Source organism: Spermophilus citellus, assembly GCF_964194105.1.
Source record: "Spermophilus citellus genome assembly, chromosome: 6".
Taxonomy (NCBI): domain Eukaryota; kingdom Metazoa; phylum Chordata; class Mammalia; order Rodentia; family Sciuridae; genus Spermophilus; species Spermophilus citellus.
The window spans coordinates 97,974,044-97,992,885 of NC_138187.1; the positions used below are offsets into that span (position 1 = coordinate 97,974,044).

Genomic DNA, 18,842 nt, shown 5'->3' on the forward strand with positions numbered 1-18,842 from the left:
ATTGCAGAAGGAAAGAACTCAGGCAGTACCCACACTGAACTATACCATCCCCCCAGCCACCTTCAATGCCCTTGACCTCCTCTGCCTGTCTCTGTCTGCAGTCCCCACCTCCGTGGCCTTGTTCCTGTTTCCTGTGATGCTTATTTTCACACTGTAGAAACCCATGGTATTGGCCTTCCCGGTGTTCAGTCCCATCCACATGGGCCCTGCGTGTGGATGCAGGGGAGAGCACAGTGGGTAGAAGTCAAGTAGTCCCGGTGTGCAGGTGGAACATACATTTTTGTGATTATGTGAAGGCTTTTGCATTATAGAAGTTAGGTGGGAATTAGAAATTGGCAGAATTATGATTCTAGTTTTCCCAACTTGGATTTTCCCTCTCACCAAATCATACATTAACTTCTATGATGTTTGTTATATAAAAGATTTTATCCGAGTTACATATATCACCTTGTAAACACCTTTAGAAATGGCAGTACTTTTAACTGATTCACACTTATCAGCTTTAATGCCATTCAGTGAAAATACTTGAGAGTATCACAGCTGAGTAAATATTAAAGAAAAACAAAGAAAACTTTAGGTAGAATGACTATAAAAAGTAATAAGCCAGCCAAGTTCTTTGATTTAAATTACTTTTAATCCCTATTACTTGTCAAAAGAAAAGGGGAAGAAATCCCCTTAGTAAAATTCAGAAATGTGATCACCAAGCAAAAACTCCCTTCTAACTAAGTCTCAAATAGAAATCCAGTTTTTTAAAAATTGCAGTGGTCAGTTGTTGACACACCAGGACAATCTACAAACACAGTTGTTCAAACACAACAGATTGCCCTCACTCTGCAGATCCATTAATCACAATTCAGCTTGCTATCAGAGAGAAAGTGACTGGTGTTATTAAATTTCCACCCCATTACCTTGACTTTTATTTAGAGCCATTCATCAATAATTTCCCTCTTCACTGGAAGCCACAAGTTAACCAAGCCAGAAAGTCATCAAAGAAATACAACAGACTTGATAATATCTTGGAAATGTAAATGGTTAGTGTGATTTTGTTAATTCACAAAGTTTCTTAACCATCTCAGTCATCTATTTAAGATACTTTTTAAGCCTTTGCTTCAAAGCCCATCAGCTAAAATACATCAAGTAGCATAAGAGGAAAACTCTTGAAGTAACAGTATCCAGCAATTGGCCTCCTCCAGTGTGACAAATTGTTCACTCTTTTTAACGGTCCCCCAAATCCACCTCTATTTAAGGAACCACAACTCCTTAATGATAGACTGCTAGTTTCATTTCACTTGGTTGTTCAAGAAACTCCTAGTTTCATTTCACTGACAGAACTGACTTCATGAGCAGGTGACATGGGCAGTCACTATGGCCCTGCATTTCGTTTAACACTCTGCTTTTCCTGTCACAACATTCTTCACATTTTTTGAAGAAGGGCCTTACATTTTCATTTTACACTAAGCTCCCCAGATTCTATAGCAGGTCCTAAGGAAAGATGTGAAAGTGCTCTGAAAAGTGTTTGCTAAATTTATTAATGTCCTGCCTCCAATTAATGTCCCATGTTCTCATCTCTGGAACCTGTGAATGTTGTCCTATATGGCAAAAGATACTTTGTAGATGGATTAAGTTAAGGATTTTGAGATAGATTATCCTGGATTATCTGGGTGGATCTAGTGCAATCACAAGAGTTCTTATATGAAGGAGGCAGTAGAGTTAGGATGGAAAGTCATGTAAGGGCGGAAGCAGAGTAAAGGGGATAGTGACTGTTATATGAGGTCATGAGTCAAGGAATGCAGGTGGCCTCTAGAAGCTGGAAAACCAAGGAAACATCTCCTAGAGTTTCCAAAGAGAACACAGCTCTGCAGATCCAGTTTGGACTTCTGACTTCCAGAATGCAGGATAATAAATTTGTTTTTAGTCATTTAATTTGTGGTAATTTGTTATAGCAGCCATGAAAAAATAATACATACTACATGAAGTGATGTGTTGCTCATTTTGTAGAAATCAAAGATGTTGATAAGCAAATAGCAGCTACCACTTATTGAGCACTTCCTATGTGCTATGCACTGTACTAAGCTCTTTATACATTTATGAAATCCTAGAACAATATTTGAGGTGGAAATTAAAGCCATATAACTAACTAGAATGTGTCAGATTTGGGATCCAGGTTCAGTCTAAGTCACTCCAAGTCTTCCTGTGCGTTTATCTTCGTTCCCATATTTCCCAGTAAACTTTGGCCTGTCCTCATGCTTTAACGTGCATTATGTGTGCACGTGTCACTGCAGCCGTAGGGGTGGGACCCGGCAGGAGGTGACATCCACTGGGGAGTCTGAAGGAGGAGGTGCTGAATGCCGAATCCACCTCGTCAAGACGCTGCTGGCGTCCAGGCAGCCGAAGGAGACACGAGGCTACAGGAAAGCGAAGGAGACTTTGCGGCTCAGGCCGCTCGGGAGACTCCCTGCTCCTCGCCCGCCCGCGGGTGTTTTGGAGCCCGCGTGGTCTTGCCTCATTGGCTGCCGCGGGCCCGAGAGGCGGGGCAGCCTCCGCCTACTAGCTCGCGATCTGTGGTGCGGCGCCGCGGGGGCCGCCGGGACCACAACTCCCAGAAGGCCGCGCGCTGGGGGCGTGTCCGCGGCCGAGGACGCGGGGGGCGGGGCCGGCGGGGCATGAAGCGGGGGCGCGCGGCGCTCCTACCTCAGTCGCTGCTGCCGGGTGCCCGAGAGCGTCCCCTGCTTCCGACCGGCACACAGACCTCCGCCCCTGGAGGCGCTCCGCCGCCCGCCACCATCCTCGGGGGTAGTCGTCCGGCAGCTCGCCTCGACGGGCCCGGCCGGCCTCGGCGGGGGAGGACAGCATGAGTCGGGGGGCCCGCCGGGCCGGCGCCGGGCAGGGGGCGGCGGCCGCGGTGCAGCTGCTGGTTTCTCTCAGCTTCCTGCCGCGCGTCGTCGAGGCCCAGGTGAGCCGGGCGGGGGCCGGCCGGGGGCCCTCGGTCCGCCGTGAGTTGGAGGCCGGGGCGCAGGTGCGGGAGGGAGCGGGGCGGGGGCGCGCCGACAGGTGCGGGAACGGCGGCGAACCCCGGCGGAGCGCGGGGCGGCCCTCGGCGGTGGCCGTCGGCAGCGGAAGGGGCGACGTCTCCGAACCGCTCCCGCGGGTGTCCTGGCGATGTTTCGGCGGCCGGGAGCGCGGCTGGTTGGGACGGGATGGAACCGCGGCCGTCGTGGAGGAGGGCGCACGGAAGTGGGACACCCCCCTGGCCTCCGGGCGCCACCCGGGCCGAGGCAGCGACCCGCCCAACGGACCCCGCGCTCGCCTGGAGGAGTGCGGTAGGCAGGCAGCGCGCCCCGACTTCCTCCGAGGCGGGCGCGGGAGAGCACTCGGCTTTGCCCTTGTCCGGCGCCTGGGTCCAAGAAGTGGCGCCGTCAGATGAGCCGAGTACTCGAGCTGGGGTCCGTGGTCTGGGCTCGTGCGGGGAGCCCTTGCCCTGCCAGTCTCGGGGTAGGGGGTGTTCCCAGAGTGCTGAAGTCGGAGGGTTAGCCGACCCTCTCGGCGTCTTCTATTTATAATTCTAGCAAACTGCCAGGTGCTGCCAGGTCTTCTCTGCACCTGCTGCAAAGTGGCAGCTTTGTTGTGAGGAAGGAAAAAAAAAAAGTCTCAGGTGGCCTGATAATGAGGGGAGATGTGAAGCAATTAATGCTAGTTGCTAAGAAAAATTGACGGTAACTGAGTGTAACTACGCAAACAATTTTTTCTTACTTTATTTGGACACTTTTTCTTGGCTTTATGTTGTCCAGCACTAAATCCCAGAATGCCATACATTTGTGGGCATGTTTGAATAATTTTCAAAAGAATGATTTGATAAAAATAAAAGGGGCAGGCTGGGGATATAGCTCAGTTGGTAGAGTGCTTGCCTAGCATGCACAAGGCCCTAGGTTCAATCCTCAGCACCACCCTCCAAAATAAATAAATAAATAGATAGGCGAATTTTTGGTATGAGTAAAGAGCAAATTAAAATGCAGATTTTGTGGCCCTACTTCCAGAAGTTCTGATTAAGTGAATCGAGACAATGACGTAGAAATCAGCATTTAAAATAAGCCTTGCAGATAACTGTAGTGCCGTTACTCTTTTGACCATCTCTTGGACTCGGCTTGGCAAACACTGAAATTGTGGAAGTCTGGACTTATCTACCAGATTTACGAAAAGTAAAATTTCCACAGTGTCTTTGGCAAAATTTTTTCTAATTACTAATTGAGTGGAATTTACATTTATGTATTTTTCTAAAATGGGATTTCTTGTTTTCTATTTTTACATAGCATATATTAATTGTATACTTAATCACTAGAAACTTTTAGGTTTCTTCACCTACCACTAATTATGTATAATTAATTTTAAAATTTTACCTGTATTTTTTTAAAATTTTATTTTTTTAGGTGTAGATAAATGCAGTACCATATTTATTATGCAGTGCCATTATTTATTTTATGTGGTGCTGAGGATGGAACCCAGTGCCTCATATGTGCGAGGCAAGTGCTCTACCACTGAGCTACAGCCCCAGCCTTTCACCTGTACTTATAATTTCCTTATATCCAAGTGAATATATATATAGTTCAACAGTTAAACATTTGTGTTTAAAGTAGTATCATGCCAAATAGACTTCAAGTGGATATATTTTTTATTTCCAGTGGTACTTTCTTTCTTTTTTTTTTTTTTAAAGAGAGAGTGAGAGAGGAGAGTTTTTAATATTTATTTTTTAGTTCTCAGCGGACACAACATCTTTGTTGGTATGTGGTGCTGAGGATCGAACCCGGGCCGCACGCACACCAGGCGAGCGCGCTACCGCTTGAGCCACATCCCTAGCCCGGTACTTTCTTTTTTTGAAAAAATATTTTATTTTTTAGTTGATCACAACACCTTTATTTTGTTTATTTATTTTTATGTGGTGCTGAGGATCGAACCCAGGGCCTGCACCCGCTAGGTGAGGAGGCTACTGCTCAGCTACAACCCCAGCCCCTCAAGTGATACTTTCTAATGTAGTGTCTGATTATATTTAGACAGTACTTTAACCCAAAACATGCTTAGTTATACATTATCCTATTGTGTTTGGTACATCTCTCAGAACTTGGGCCATAGTGGTAACTGAAGTTCAGAGAACTTGAGTGATGTTAAATTGGAGCCCTACTACAGACTTCTTTTTGCTTTATACAGTTTTTTTCAGTGTATTTGTTTCCCTGCAGTATAGAAAAGCAGAGAGAGAGAACTAAGTAGAGCTAAGTTCTTTCTCTTCTTGAATATATACTAAATTGGTAAAAAAAAATAGTAAAGCTGAAGGAAATAATTAGAATTTTTGAAAAATGCCTCTGTTCACAAGGAAATAGTCATTTAAGGATATATATATATATATATAAAATGAAAGCAAGGAAAAATTTTTGAGCACACAAAATATTTGTATCCCATGCTCCATTTTCTTATAAATGTGAACATGTAGGAGCTGAGGCTTTGGCTCAGCGGTAGCTCACTTGCCTGGCATGTGTGAGGCACTGGGTTCGAGTCTCAGATTATTTATTTGTTTATTTATATGTGGTGCTAACAATTAAAAAAAATCTTAAAAATGTAACTATGCTTTGTAGTACAGTACGGTGAGCTAAACAAATAAGTACAAGTAAGTGATAGAACAGTATTTCTAGAAAAAGTAATTTCAACTGGGGATATTGGAAATCCTAAAGGCCTTTCTGAGGAGGCATGAATTCAAGGAACCTTCAAAGACTCAGGCAAACTGAAAGCCAGCCGATTATGCTCTACCAGTACATTACTCTGGAGATTCTCTCAAACCCTTGGAGCTTCTGCTATAACAGTTTTATGGGGTGGACTGGGCAAGAAATAATACCTATGTCTGCCCAAAGAGAGGAAACTGATGAGAGACTCCATTTTAAACTTGTAGTCCAAAAAGCTACATCCTCAACATAAGAGATGAGTAATGAATCCTGCCATAAGAGGAAAGTAAAGAAACTTGCTAGAGGAGGGGGGGAAAACTCCCTTGAGAATTTGTAAGCCAGCCCTTACAAGGTTTGCAGGCTTACTTCATACCACTTACGCTAGGAAAGGTTTCATGTAGAAAATTTAATTTATAGCAGTTCCAAGTTTGTATTCCCCAGGTTACCAGGGAAAGCAAATATCCATTCCCTCTGGAGAAATTTAATTTTAACTCAATCATAAAGAATTTTTGAAGATAAAGTGTCAGGAAGAATAAACATAATAGTTTTTTAAAAATCTGAAAACAGGGCACCATGAATCAGGTGCAGATCTTGACCTGCAATGGGTCCCCCTAATCATTTTATGATATTTCAGTTTTATGGTGGTATGAAAACAACAATCATTCAGCACAAACTGTACTCTTTTCATGGGTAGTTGTCACTCTCTCAATGCTGAGCAATGGCAGTGGGCTATAGCTCCCTTGTGAGCATGAGCGTAAACCCCTGTATTACACAGGATACTGTGTTTCTAAGCTGTGATATCTTGTAAGTTAGGTGTCACAAAGGCATTTCCACTTGATAATTTAAATTTCCAGGATGTATTCATGTTGTAAGTTGAGGAGCATCTGTATTAGAAACAGAAACATAATGACCTTAGATCTGAAATTATCAGATAGTTGAATATCTTTGATTACTATGTTTAAATAAAAAAAAGAAGCTTGAAAGTATAGAAATGGAATAAGAAATTTAAAGAATGACCAAAAGGATTAAAAAATAATAGGTAAAGAAATAAAATTTCAATGGATGGATTAAATAACTGATTATACCCATCTGAAGAAATGATTTTTTTTTTCCAGTACTAGGAATTCAACCCAGTGGTGCTCTACTACTGAGCTACATTCCCAGCCCTTTTTATTTTTTATGTTGAGACAGGGTCTTCTAGGTTGCCTGTCCTTGAACTTGAGTTCTTCTGCCTCAGTCTCTTGAGTAGCTAAGATCACAGGCATTCACCACTGTACCTGGCTTGAAGAAATGATTATTGAATTAGCCATTTCCTGTCTTTTTTTTTTCCATCACTTTCTCTTCCATCCTTACTCTCGGCTTCATGCGGAACAGAATTGGAGCAATCAGAAGAGAACTTCCACAGAGTAATTCACATCTATCCACTTACAAGTCTCTTTACCTATAGGTTTGATTTCCTATTGGTTACCATGGATGAACTATTCATGAATAGTTCTTGTCAAAAACCAGTTCCTCCACATATATTAGGGCCCATATCTTTCCCCTTCAAGGACATGGTTCCAACAGTGTTCCCTTTCTCTTTTGGATCATTGGTTTTTACTTCTCTAATGAAATGTTACTGTCATCATAAAACAAGTATTGGGATAAGGGTGTAGCTCATTAGAAGAACACTTCCCCAGCCCTGGATTTGATCCCCAGTACAAAAACAAAAATATTGTTTACATCTTCTTTGTTGATCCACTCTTCTTTTCTGCCCCATTTTTCTTGTTCTTTCAAGAAAAATTGAAAAGCATTGTCTTTATTCCTCCTATTTCTCTTTGTTCCATTCCAGTCAGACTTTTGTCCCTAACACTCTCTGAAACTGCTCTCATCAAGATTACCAGTGTCCTTGTTGCTAAGGCCAGTAGTTTTCAAACCTCAGCTTTACCTTTTGACAGCATTTTTCATAGCTCCTCATTGACATTTCTTGGAGTACTTTCTTCTTTTTTTTAATATTTATTTTTTTAGTTTTAGGTGGACACAATATCTTTTATTTCTTTTTATGTGGTGGTGAGAATTGAACCCAGTGCCTCATGCATGCTAGGCGAGCGCACTACCACTTGAGCCACATCCCCAGTGTCAGTGTCTCTTCCTGACCAGCAGGAGAAGCGGGGAAAGCATGCCCTGACCAGGATGAGCCAAGAAAGGCAAAGGTCCACTGGCCACCAGCACCCAGCCCTCCCTTGCCGGAGGACAATCTGATGCGCCAGGGAGTCAAAGCAGGATCTCCTTTATTGAGGAAGTACACACAGCTTATATACTGCACAGGAACCAATCAGGATAAAAGTCAGAGGGGTGGAGTGAGTTCACGTGTATACCCATCCCATGGTCTGTAAGGGAAGGCACGAGCTGTCCACGAGGGCAGAAGAGTCCTGGACCTATCCTGGTGGTGGTCTGTTTTTTCGCTCACCACACACAGCACCGCCTCCTGGTTGATCGCCAGGTGCCTTCCCAGCCACATGTGCGGCCCCAAGATTGGGAAGCGGGCAGCAAGTCATGCCCTATACCCAGCCCATACTTTCTTCTTTTGACATTCAGGATACAATAACTGGCTGGTCTGAGTGCAGTGGTGTTTACAGTACTTTACTAGTGTCCTTCCCGTGTGATGGACCAGTCTTTCTTAGTATCCTTTGCTTGTTCCTCCTCTGCCCTTGACTGCCAGTCATTTAAACTTCAGAGTTCACATTTTGTACTGTTTCTTTTTCACCTCATCTAGTCTCTTGCATTTAAATACCATACCATCAGTATTTCTAACAGATTTAAGTCTCCAGATTAGTATTCTCAATTCTACATCTGTGTTATCTAACTTTTCTTTTAACATCTCTACTTGGGTGACTAATAAGTATCAATAATAAGACTTGATTATTAGGAAATTGCTGATTTTTCCTCTCAAATTTACTCTTCCCAAGACCTTCCCCTTATACATGTTCCAGCAAACCTGGCCTGCTTGTTCTTCAAACATTGCAAGTATGTTTGTTTATTATTTATGCGCACAGTATAACTGTATAATTTGACCAACATGCAAGTGTTTTCTTCCCTCATGGTATTTGTACTTTTGTGTTCATACAGTTCACCCATCTCTTCATATCTTAGTTTCTGCTGAAGTGTCACTTTATCTGACATGTCCCCTTATCTAAAATGTCCCCATCTCTGATCATAGTATATACAAGAAAAACCTCTCTTTCCTCAGCTGATAGTCCATATTACTTTTACCCTTTGCTTAAGACTTTCCAGTAGCTTCCTGCCTCACTCAGTGTGGTATATTGTGAATATACATTTGGTTTTTGTTTGATTGCTGGCAGAGCTCCTAAAATGCTTGGAATTTTCTAAGTGATGAAAGTATTAAGTGATAATATATTGTTCACAATGAGTCCCTTTCAATCATACCTGAGTTTATGCTAATGAGGTGACTTAGGGTGAAGCTCGTATTTAGCCTCATGATGAGCATGATCACCAGAAAGACCAAATGATTCAACTCTGGAGCTGTTGAGAGTTGATGAACTTGTGGGGTATGAAAACAGGTACTGGGAGGGTGATGAGGAGAGGGCATAGAAGCTCAAACCATCTCCTACTAATACTCTCCCATTTGGTTGTTTCTGAGTTGTTTCCTTCATAATAAATTGATTAAAAGGTAATTAAAGTGCTTTTCTGAGTTCTATGAATCATTCTAACAAATTACTGGACCTGAAAAAGGGGATCCTGGGACCCAGATTTATAGTCAGTCAGTTAGAAGAACGAGTGGCCCAGGGTTTGAGATTGGTTTGAAGTTGGGGCAGTCTTTTGGGACTTGTGCCTTAACTGATTAGAGTTGGCACTGATTCTGGATAGTTGGTATCTAACAATTCAATTCTGATACTTAGTCTCTTAGATCTGGAGACTTGGTTGGTGTGAGCAAATACCCTAGACTCAGTAAACTAAAGTCTTACAATGGTCTCCTTTATTTTCTCCCATTCTCTTATAGAATATAAGCTCCTCAAGGGCAGAGATTTTAGTTTTTTTCTAAGTCCATATTCTCAGCATGTAGAATGATACAAAGTTTGATAGTAAATGAGTAAGTGGAGGGTAAATGCAAATAAATTATTCACAAGGAAATCTCAAGAGACGACAGGATAATAAATATTAAAGAGAACTCCAGAGACATAATAGGATAGAGGCAGAAGGTCTAATAGAATAGGAAAAAATTTGTATTGATTCCTTGTAGTAGGTCAGTATGAAAAGGACAAGTGAACTGAAGATGACATTGCACACAATAATAAATACAAATGTCTCCTAAAACATGAACATAGTGCCTCATTAGTGCAAACAAACATAAACCAGATACCATTCCACACTTTAATATTAGATTGGCAAAAATTAAAGAATAGATTAATATCAAATATTAGGATATAGCTCATCATTAATGCCAATCCATTGATGGTGACATAATAAATTGTTAGATGGGTCTGGGGATGTGGCTTAAGCGGCAGCGTGCTTGCCTGGCACGCGTGCGGCCCGGGTTGGATCATCAGCACCACATACAAAGATGTTGTGTGTGCCGAGAACTAAAAAAAAAAATAAAATATTTAAAAACAATTGTTAGAACTATTTTGGAAATCAGCCTGTTCTTCCCTAGTAAAGCTGAAATATACTTACTGCACTCTACTCCTAATCATTACAACCTGGACAAATTCCTGCATATGTATACCACCATACATATACAAAAATATTCGCATAGCATTTGTAGATCCTAAGTATGTTGTATTATTTTCTTATTGTTGCTACAAATCAACACAAACTTAGTGACTTAAAACAACATAAATTTATCTCCTACTTTTGGGGGTTAGAAATCTGAAAATGAAAAAAAAAATAAATTCTGATATTGTGATCTAAACTTACTTCCTAAGTACTGAACCATTTAGACCATTATCCTACTGCCTGCCTTTGCATTATGCTTGTCAAAATTCTGTTATTTGTCTAAGTTCTCAAGACACCTCCCTTTTGCAACATTTTGTGCTATAAAACTGTAGTCCTAGGGGGAAAAAAAAAAAGAAATCTGAAAATGGTTTTACAGGGTTAAAAATCAAGATATCAGCAAGGTGGCATTCCTTCTGGAGACGCTGGTGGTGGGGGATCCAGTCTTCTAGAGGCTTCTGTAATCTTTGGCTTGTGACTTCTTCCTCTATCTTCAAAGCCAACAATGCAGCATTTTCTCTAACTCTTCTTTTACAAGGAACTTTGTAACTGTTGTACTTAATAATCTATATAGTTTTCCCATCTCAAGATCCTTAATTATATCTTTAAAGTCCTTTTTGTAATGTGAAATAACATTGCAAAGCTGCAGAAATTAGGGCCTGGATATCTTTGGGAGGGCCATTCTGCCTACTGTGTGAATCAATAATAGAATGAATAAATTGTGATTATTTTCATATAATGCAACACTTTTAACTGGGAAAATGAATGCACTACTATAAAACGAATCATTATGGACAGATGTCAAAATAAAATGTTAGCAACAGGAGTACATTACAGAAGAATTCTCATATTTCATTAACATTAAATTTCAAAAATGGGGGAAAATTCTTAAATACATTGTTTTACAGGGAACAGTAAAGCAGTGTTTTTTTTTTTTTTTTTTTTTTTTTTTTTAAGAGATGGTGTCTCACTAGGTTGCCTATACTGCCACTGAACTCCTAGGCTCAAGCTATCCTCTTGCCTCAGCCTCCTAAATTGAACAAAGTGAACAACTCAAGAAAAATGCATAAGAAATAGTGATTACTGGGCTGGGGTTGTAGCTCAGTGATAGAGTGCTTGCTTAGCATGTGTGAGGCACTGGGTTTGATCCTCAACACATAAAGACAAATAAATGTATCCATCTACAACTAAAAAATATTAAAAAGGGAAATAGTGATTACTAGATAAAATACTTTAAAATCTAGAGAGTATTTTGGTTTGCATTTTGATTCCCTCACCCCATTGTTATCAGGCTAGAATTTTAAGTCTTGTAAGTAGTGAGAACAATGAAATGAAACAAAGCATAAAGAACTCCAGAACCAAATTCTTGATAATGATCCCTTATTCTTTATCTCGAGATAATATAGCTCTTAACTTTATGTTGTAGGGAGTTTGGGGCCACCTTTACACTCCTCCGGAGAAGGATATAACTAGCAAGGGCTAGTTTCCATTCCTGGATCACTAAATAGCCTGTAGCAGCCTGGGGCCCGTTTTTGTTCTCAGTTGAAAATTTGAAAGGAAATAGTTGTAAGTTCATATACAATTTAAAAAATAAACTGGCTGGGATTGTGACTCAGCGGTAGAGCGCTTGCCTAGCATGCGCAGGGCCCTGGGTTCGATCCTCAGCACCACATAAAAATAAATGAATGGGAAAAAGGTATTGTGTTCAACTACAACTAAAAAAATAAATATTAAAAAAAATCAGAAATGCCATGTCCTTTTTATCCAGTTATCCCCCTGTAACAGCTTGTGAACATATCTGGTATCATAAGGAGGACATGTTAGTAATAGAATCTGTAGACTTTATTCAGATTCCTCCAGTTTTACTTGCCTCATTTGTATGTGTTCTGTACAACTTTATCACCTGTAGCTATGAGAATCTACCACCACAGTAAAAAATACTCAATGATTTCCTTAACACTTTTAGAAGTCCTTCCTGTTGGTTTTTTTGTAACCATACTACCTCATCCTCACCTGACTCCCCACTCCCACTCTGTCCTCTACTATAGTCCTTAAAGCCTGGCAACTAAAATCTTTTCTGCATTTCTAAAAATTTTTCATTTCAATAATATTCTAAATGGAGTCATACAGTTTTAAAACTTTGGGGATTGACTTTTTTACTTGGGATAATTCCTGGAAGATTCATCAAAGTCACATATCAGTCGGTCGGTCTCATTTTTAACTTAGCAAAGAATGATTATGGAATTTTTGAATTTTGAATTCACTTTGTAAATACTAAATTTTCTTCTTGGCTTAATGGATACTTTGAGTAGTGGACAGGAGCATGAATTTTAAAGTCTGGTGTGGATTTGGGGATAAGTTTCATTTTTACTTTGGAAAAATTAGGTTTGCCAAAGTTTAATTTCCTTTTATGTAAAATGAGGATAATAGTACCTTATGTATAGGATACTTTTAAAAGTAAATGAAGAGGCATATTAAAAGAATACTGTGAGCCCAGGGAAATGGTTCATGCCTGTAATCAGATGAGTCTGTAGCCTGAGGCAGGAGGATCTCAAGTTCTAGGTCAGCCTTAGTAACTTAGTGAGACTCTGTATTGAAATTAAAAAGGACCTGAGGAGGGCTGGGCTGTAGCTCAGTGGAAGAACGCTTGCCTAACATGTGTGAGGCACTAGGTTCAATCCTTAGCATGACATAAAAACAAAGGTATTCTACAACAACAACAAAAAGAAAATGATCTGAGGATGCAGCAGTGTTGTTCTAGTCTGTGACCTCTGGGACAGTCTGGGAAGAGATTGCTTTAGATTTCAGTGGCTACTTGGATTTTACGTGTGTGTAGGTAAAGGAAGGAGAATTCTCCCCGCCCCCATTTATTTATTTATTTATTTATTTGTTTGTTTATTGTAGTTGGACATAATGTCTTTATTGTTTTTATGTGGTGCTGAGGATCGAACTCAGTGCCTCATGCATGTGAGGCAGGCGCTCTACCACTGAGCTATAACCCCAGCCCTGAGAATTCTTATTTTTCATTTTGACCATTAATCTTTTATATAATAAAGCAAATCTATAAAGGTTGAAATATCAGTAATTTACATATTTAAATTTTATGTACATATGCAAATTTTAGGTGGTTGGAGTTCTGGACGATTGCCTATGTGATATTGCCAGCATTGACAATTTCAATACCTACAAAATCTTCCCCAAAATAAAACAATTGCAAGAGCGAGACTATTTTCGTTATTACAAGGTAAGGTTGTAATTTTTTATTCTTTTGATTACAGAGATTTCTATAATGCTGTCTCTAGATGTGAATTTTATGATGCTTTGGAAAATCCATTTTGCTTCCTCTCAGCACCCTGTATGTTTTTTATCATTTGACTATATTGAGTATGATAGTGAAAACCTGTTGGTTTTATTAAACATTAAGAATCTGAGCCAAGTGCTACAGTTACCTAAAACTCTGGGTAGAAGAGGAGAGGAGTGGGTAGCCATGGAAGAGAAGAGGAGGCAGGATGAGCTGAAGCGGATTGAGAGAACAGGCAGAAGCCCAAGAGGGCATACTGAAGTGAAGGCTCCCGAGAGCCTGCTGATCTCCCAAGTCTAGGAGAATAAAGCTTCCTCCTATGTGGGGGGGGTTGGGGGAGTAGTCTGAGCCTCCTTCCTCTGGGGAATTCCTGAGCTTTTAGTTTTGGTTTTGAGGCACACCATTCCTCCCTTTATAGAAGCTGAAAATGCAAGAGACTTACTTTGTCCACCTTCCTTTAAAGTAGGTCCTGCCATCTGGACACACTACTAGACTTTGGGTTGTGCTGATGGCCTCACAGCTGAGTGCTGGCATTGTTGGCAATGCAAAGTAGGGCAGCAGAAGATGTGGATTGAATATGTCTGTCAGAGGGCTGGCAAGCCAGGCTGAGGCCACAAGTCCAACATCACCATACTGCAGAATTGGTTCTGAAATCTAGTAGTAGTACTACTTTAAACCCTCACAAAGTACTAATATTAGTTTAAGATAGCAGCAGCCTTTAAATATGGCAATAGTCAATATTCCTAAGAACAATTATTTTGAATTTTAGAAAACTATTTTAAAAACTGTTTTAGGGGCTTTACCTTTGTTTTTCCTCTCAGGATTCATTTGATTTATAATTTACTTGATTTTCATTTTTAGTTTATTCTAAAAATTGAGCATGATGATTATCTTCTTATCCTGATTCTAGATAGACTATCTTAATCCTTTAAGTATTTTTGAGGGTAAAGAAACACCATCTCTTCTAATTTGTCTTCCTGTACAACCTAAAAAACTGCGAAGAGACGTTGTACAGGAAGATAAAAAGTAAAGATTTAATACCTCCCCCATCTGCTTTTTTAGTCAGGACCAAGACTGTTCAAAAAATATGAATATTTCTGCTTCATACAAAATTCCTTAGGGATGTAGATTCTATGAATTTATTCCAAAGAGTAATCTGTACCTAGACAAATTATTTAGTGTCTTTTAATCTAGGCATTTTACATTCAAAGGAGACAGTACTTCCAATTCCCACCACTAAATCTATGAGTCTGTGTTGGGAGATAATTTCTCATGCTTCCTTCCTACTATTAGATTAAATTATATGAAATTGTTGCCTAAATGGTTGAAAAATGGTTACATATGGTTCAGTCTAATACAGTGGAGAAAGCATTTCTTCTGTCAAAGACTGTTTTCACAGAAAGTTCAGGACACATCTCCACTTAATCTCTCATAATCCCCATTCTTTCACCCTTTCTGTTTTGGGGTTTCATCTTCTATTTCTTTATCTCTACAAGGCCTGGTCAGTAGGTATACTCAGATATTTGAATGAGTGGATATCTCATTTAATCATCACACTCAAATGTTAATATTATCCACATTTTTCGAATGAAGAAATAATGTTTTAGGTATCCTAGGTAGGGTACTTTTATTGGCTAGCAAAACAGTTTCAGAAAAGCTATGGAATAATTTACAAAAATGAATATACTTCAGAAAAGATGAAACTACAGCAATCACTAATGAACCATTTACCTTTTTTTTTTATTTTTTAGTTGTCAATGGACCTTTATTTTTTATTTATTTATATGTAGTGTTGAAAATCGAACCCAGTGCTAGGCAAGTGCTCTTCCACTGAGCTATAACCCCAGTCCCCATTTACCTATATTTTTGTAACAAAATTTCTGGAGGAGGGAGCCTTGATTATTTCCAGTACGTTCATGTGAACCCTTCATCCAAAGAAGAAAGGACACCTTAGTTGATAATGCATTTGCATGAATATAAGACAAGTCATTGTTTCTCAAAGGTAAATTAGGGGACTGTTACAGAAAAAGGAAAAAATGGAAGGTGGATAGGCAAAAATAGCAATATATAATAACATATAATAGCTATTTGTAATAATAGCTGCTCAATATATAATCTCATCTTTTCTCTTATCCATGTGGTTTAAAAAATGTTCCTGCAACGCAGTGAAATTCTTAGGTATATAGACAAAATATACTCATACTCTCGCCCAAAAGAGAGTAATGCCCTATTCTAGTTTATTGCACTTAGAACCAATTCTAGAGTGTTAGTGATAGCTACTCCTCTTGTAATTCTGCCTACCTGTGAAATTAATAAAAAGGAAATTTAACCAGTCCTAGTATACTCTACATACGATAAGTGGCAACAAAGGAAAGCTAAGAGGTTAGTTTTAAACACATATTTATAATTCAACAAGCAAGGAAATAAAGATAGAAACAACAGTCTACCTTTATTTGTAGCAAAGTGGAATGCAGCCTTGCCAAGGTGGATCTCTTCAGCTGAGGTTGTCTGCCTTCAACATTTCCAGAAGCTAGGGTAATTATAAGCTCTTCATCCTGGAAGGAGGTCTGACTAGTGTGTTACGGTGTCTGCCACAGTTCACTTCTTGGCACTGTTCATTAGTTAGCTTTTGTTGCATAATAAATGAGCCAAAATTTAGTATCTTATAAGTAGTGCCAACTGAGAAGGTGTCATTTGAGGAAAATCTAAAGGAGGTAAGAAAGCAGACTAAGTGGATATTTGGAGAAAGAACATTCTAGGCAAAGGCAAGAGCAAAATCCCTGAGATTGCAGTGTGCCTGTATTTGAGGAACAGCAAGGTCAGTGAACAAGGGGAGGAGAGCAGGGCCACCAGATCATGTAAGGGATGATCAGTCACTGTGAGGTGAGTTGGTGGATTTTAAGCACTTGCCAAAAGATCACTCTGAAACATTGAAAATGAATTGTAAAAGAATAAGGAGTAAGAAGGGGAAACTAGAGAAAGGCAATGGCAGTGATCCAGGAGAGATGAGATGATGGCTTGCGTCACTGTACTAACAACGATGGAAGTGGTAATTGTTGAATCGAGTGTTTCTTATTTTTCTTTATTTTTTAACTTGCCTTAGAAAAAGTCTCCTATTATTGTAATTGCATTCTGTTCCTCCCTTTAGATTTATTGATATTTGCTTTATATATTTAGGTTTTCTAATGTTGGTACATGTATATTTATAATTTTTATAACTTCTTAATGAATTAACCCCTTTATCATGATATGATTTTCTTTGCCTCTTTTTATAGTTTTTTTAAATCATTTTTTATATTTATTTTTTAGTTTTTAGGTGGACACAGTATCTTTATTTTTTATTTTTATGTGGTGTTGAGGATCGAACCCAATGCCCCGCGCATGCCAGGCGAGCATGCTACCGCTTGAGCCACATCCCCAGCCCTCTTTTTATAGTTTTTGACTCAGTTTATTTTAGAAGCCTATACCTGTCCTCTAATAGTATCTTTCCATCTCTTCATTTTCAGTCTCTGTGTTCTTAGAGTGAACATAAGTCTCTTGTAGGTAGCATATAGTTAGATCTTGTTTTTTTTTTTTTTTTTTTTTTCTTTTTCCTGTGGTACCAGGGATTGAACTCAGGGCAACTGAGCCACATCCCCAGCCCTGTTTTGTATTTTATTTAGAGACAGGGTCCCACTGAATTGCTTAGTGCCTTGCCATTGCTGAGGCTGGCTTTGAACTTGTGATCCTCCTTCTGAGCTGCTGGGATAACAGGTGTGCGCCACCATGTCAGGCCTACTCAGTCTTTTGATTAGAGAGAATCCATTTAAACTCAAGATAATAATCTTGATAATAATCAGTAAAAGACTTACTGTTGCCATTTTGTTAATTGTTTTCTGGTTATTTTTAAGATCCTTTGTTCTTTTCTTTCTCTCTTGATGCCTTTGTGGTTTGATGATTCTTAGTGGTATTCCCTGAATACTTATTTTTTAATCTTTTGTGTGTCCATGAAGGGTTTTGCTTTGTGTTAGGAATGGGGCTTACACAGAATTTTGGAGCAGGCTGTTTTAAGATGATAACAATTTAAATTTGATCTCTTGCATAAACTGTATACTTTTACTATGCCCCCACAATTTATTTGGTACTGGGGGTTGAATCTACCATTGAGCTGTATCTCTACCCCTTTCTTAAATTTATATTTTGAGATCAGATCTTTATAAGTTACCTATATTGGTCTTGAATTTTCCATTCTTCTGCCTCAGCTTCTGGAGTAGCTGGGATTACAGATGTATGCCAGAGAGGTGAGTAAGAGGCCAGTTTAGGGAAGGGCCCTGTGGAGCTTGCTGATGACTGGATTTGCTTTAAGGGTTATGGGAAGTCAGAGAAAGATTCTTGACTGGGATTGATGGGATATGATTTGCTTTGTGAACTAACTATGGAATAGATGGTGTGTGGAATAGATGGTGTGTGGAATAGATGGTGTGTGGAATAGATGGTGTGTGGAATAGATGGTGGTAGAAGCAGGGAGACTATTAGAGTAGCTTAGGAGTTAAGTGTTGATAGGGGAGGTAGTGAAAAGTAGATAATTATATAAAGGGAGGAAATGAATAAATAATCTAGATCTTTGGTATAGGCAATCCATCTGTCTAATTGAATTACCAGGTTCCCGTTATGTGTAGAATATGAAAACATAGAGATTTTATCATGCTTAAATTGTCTTATATGACCTGCTGGCCTCTTTCTATCCTTATTTCTGTTCCCCTCTAAACATGAGCCCAACTAATGGTTCTCAGTTCCCAGAACCATCCAAGCTCTTTATTGCCTTATTCAGATGCCTGTTCCACCAGCTTTCATTTCTCCTGAAATGTTACCTGAGTCCTCAGAAGCCGCCATCCACCAGCCTGTTACACAACTCTGGGTTTTCTTTTGTAATTCTGAGCTAAACTTGAAATTAAATAAACATACACTAATTTAATTTCTCTTTCCTTCAGTATATTTTAAGTTCAGGAGGAGTTCTTTTCCTGCTTCTGTTTCCCTGGATCCTAGCCCAGTGATTGACATACTGCATATGCTCAGTACATACTCCTTCAGAAAATGGATGCATAAGAGAACCCTGAAAAGAAGGTTGGAAGACTATATAGTAGTCC

At 39.7% G+C, this 18,842-nt stretch overlaps 1 protein-coding gene across 2 annotated transcripts in view; it reads left to right on the forward strand.

The window, feature by feature from the left end:
- The first annotated feature begins 2,526 nt into the window (after positions 1–2,526).
- ERO1B (endoplasmic reticulum oxidoreductase 1 beta) overlaps positions 2,527–18,842 on the forward strand; it is a 45,655-nt gene continuing 29,339 nt past the window's right edge. Inside the window, exons 1-2 of one of the 2 annotated variants that reach the window (XM_081296946.1) lie at positions 2,527–2,953; positions 13,540–13,659. In XM_081296946.1, coding sequence (XP_081153072.1) covers positions 2,852–2,953; positions 13,540–13,659 — 222 coding nt within the window. In that variant the 5' untranslated portion in view covers positions 2,527–2,851. The remainder of the gene's footprint in view (positions 2,954–13,539; positions 13,660–18,842) is intronic. The other variant, XM_081296945.1, reaches the window with a different exon arrangement.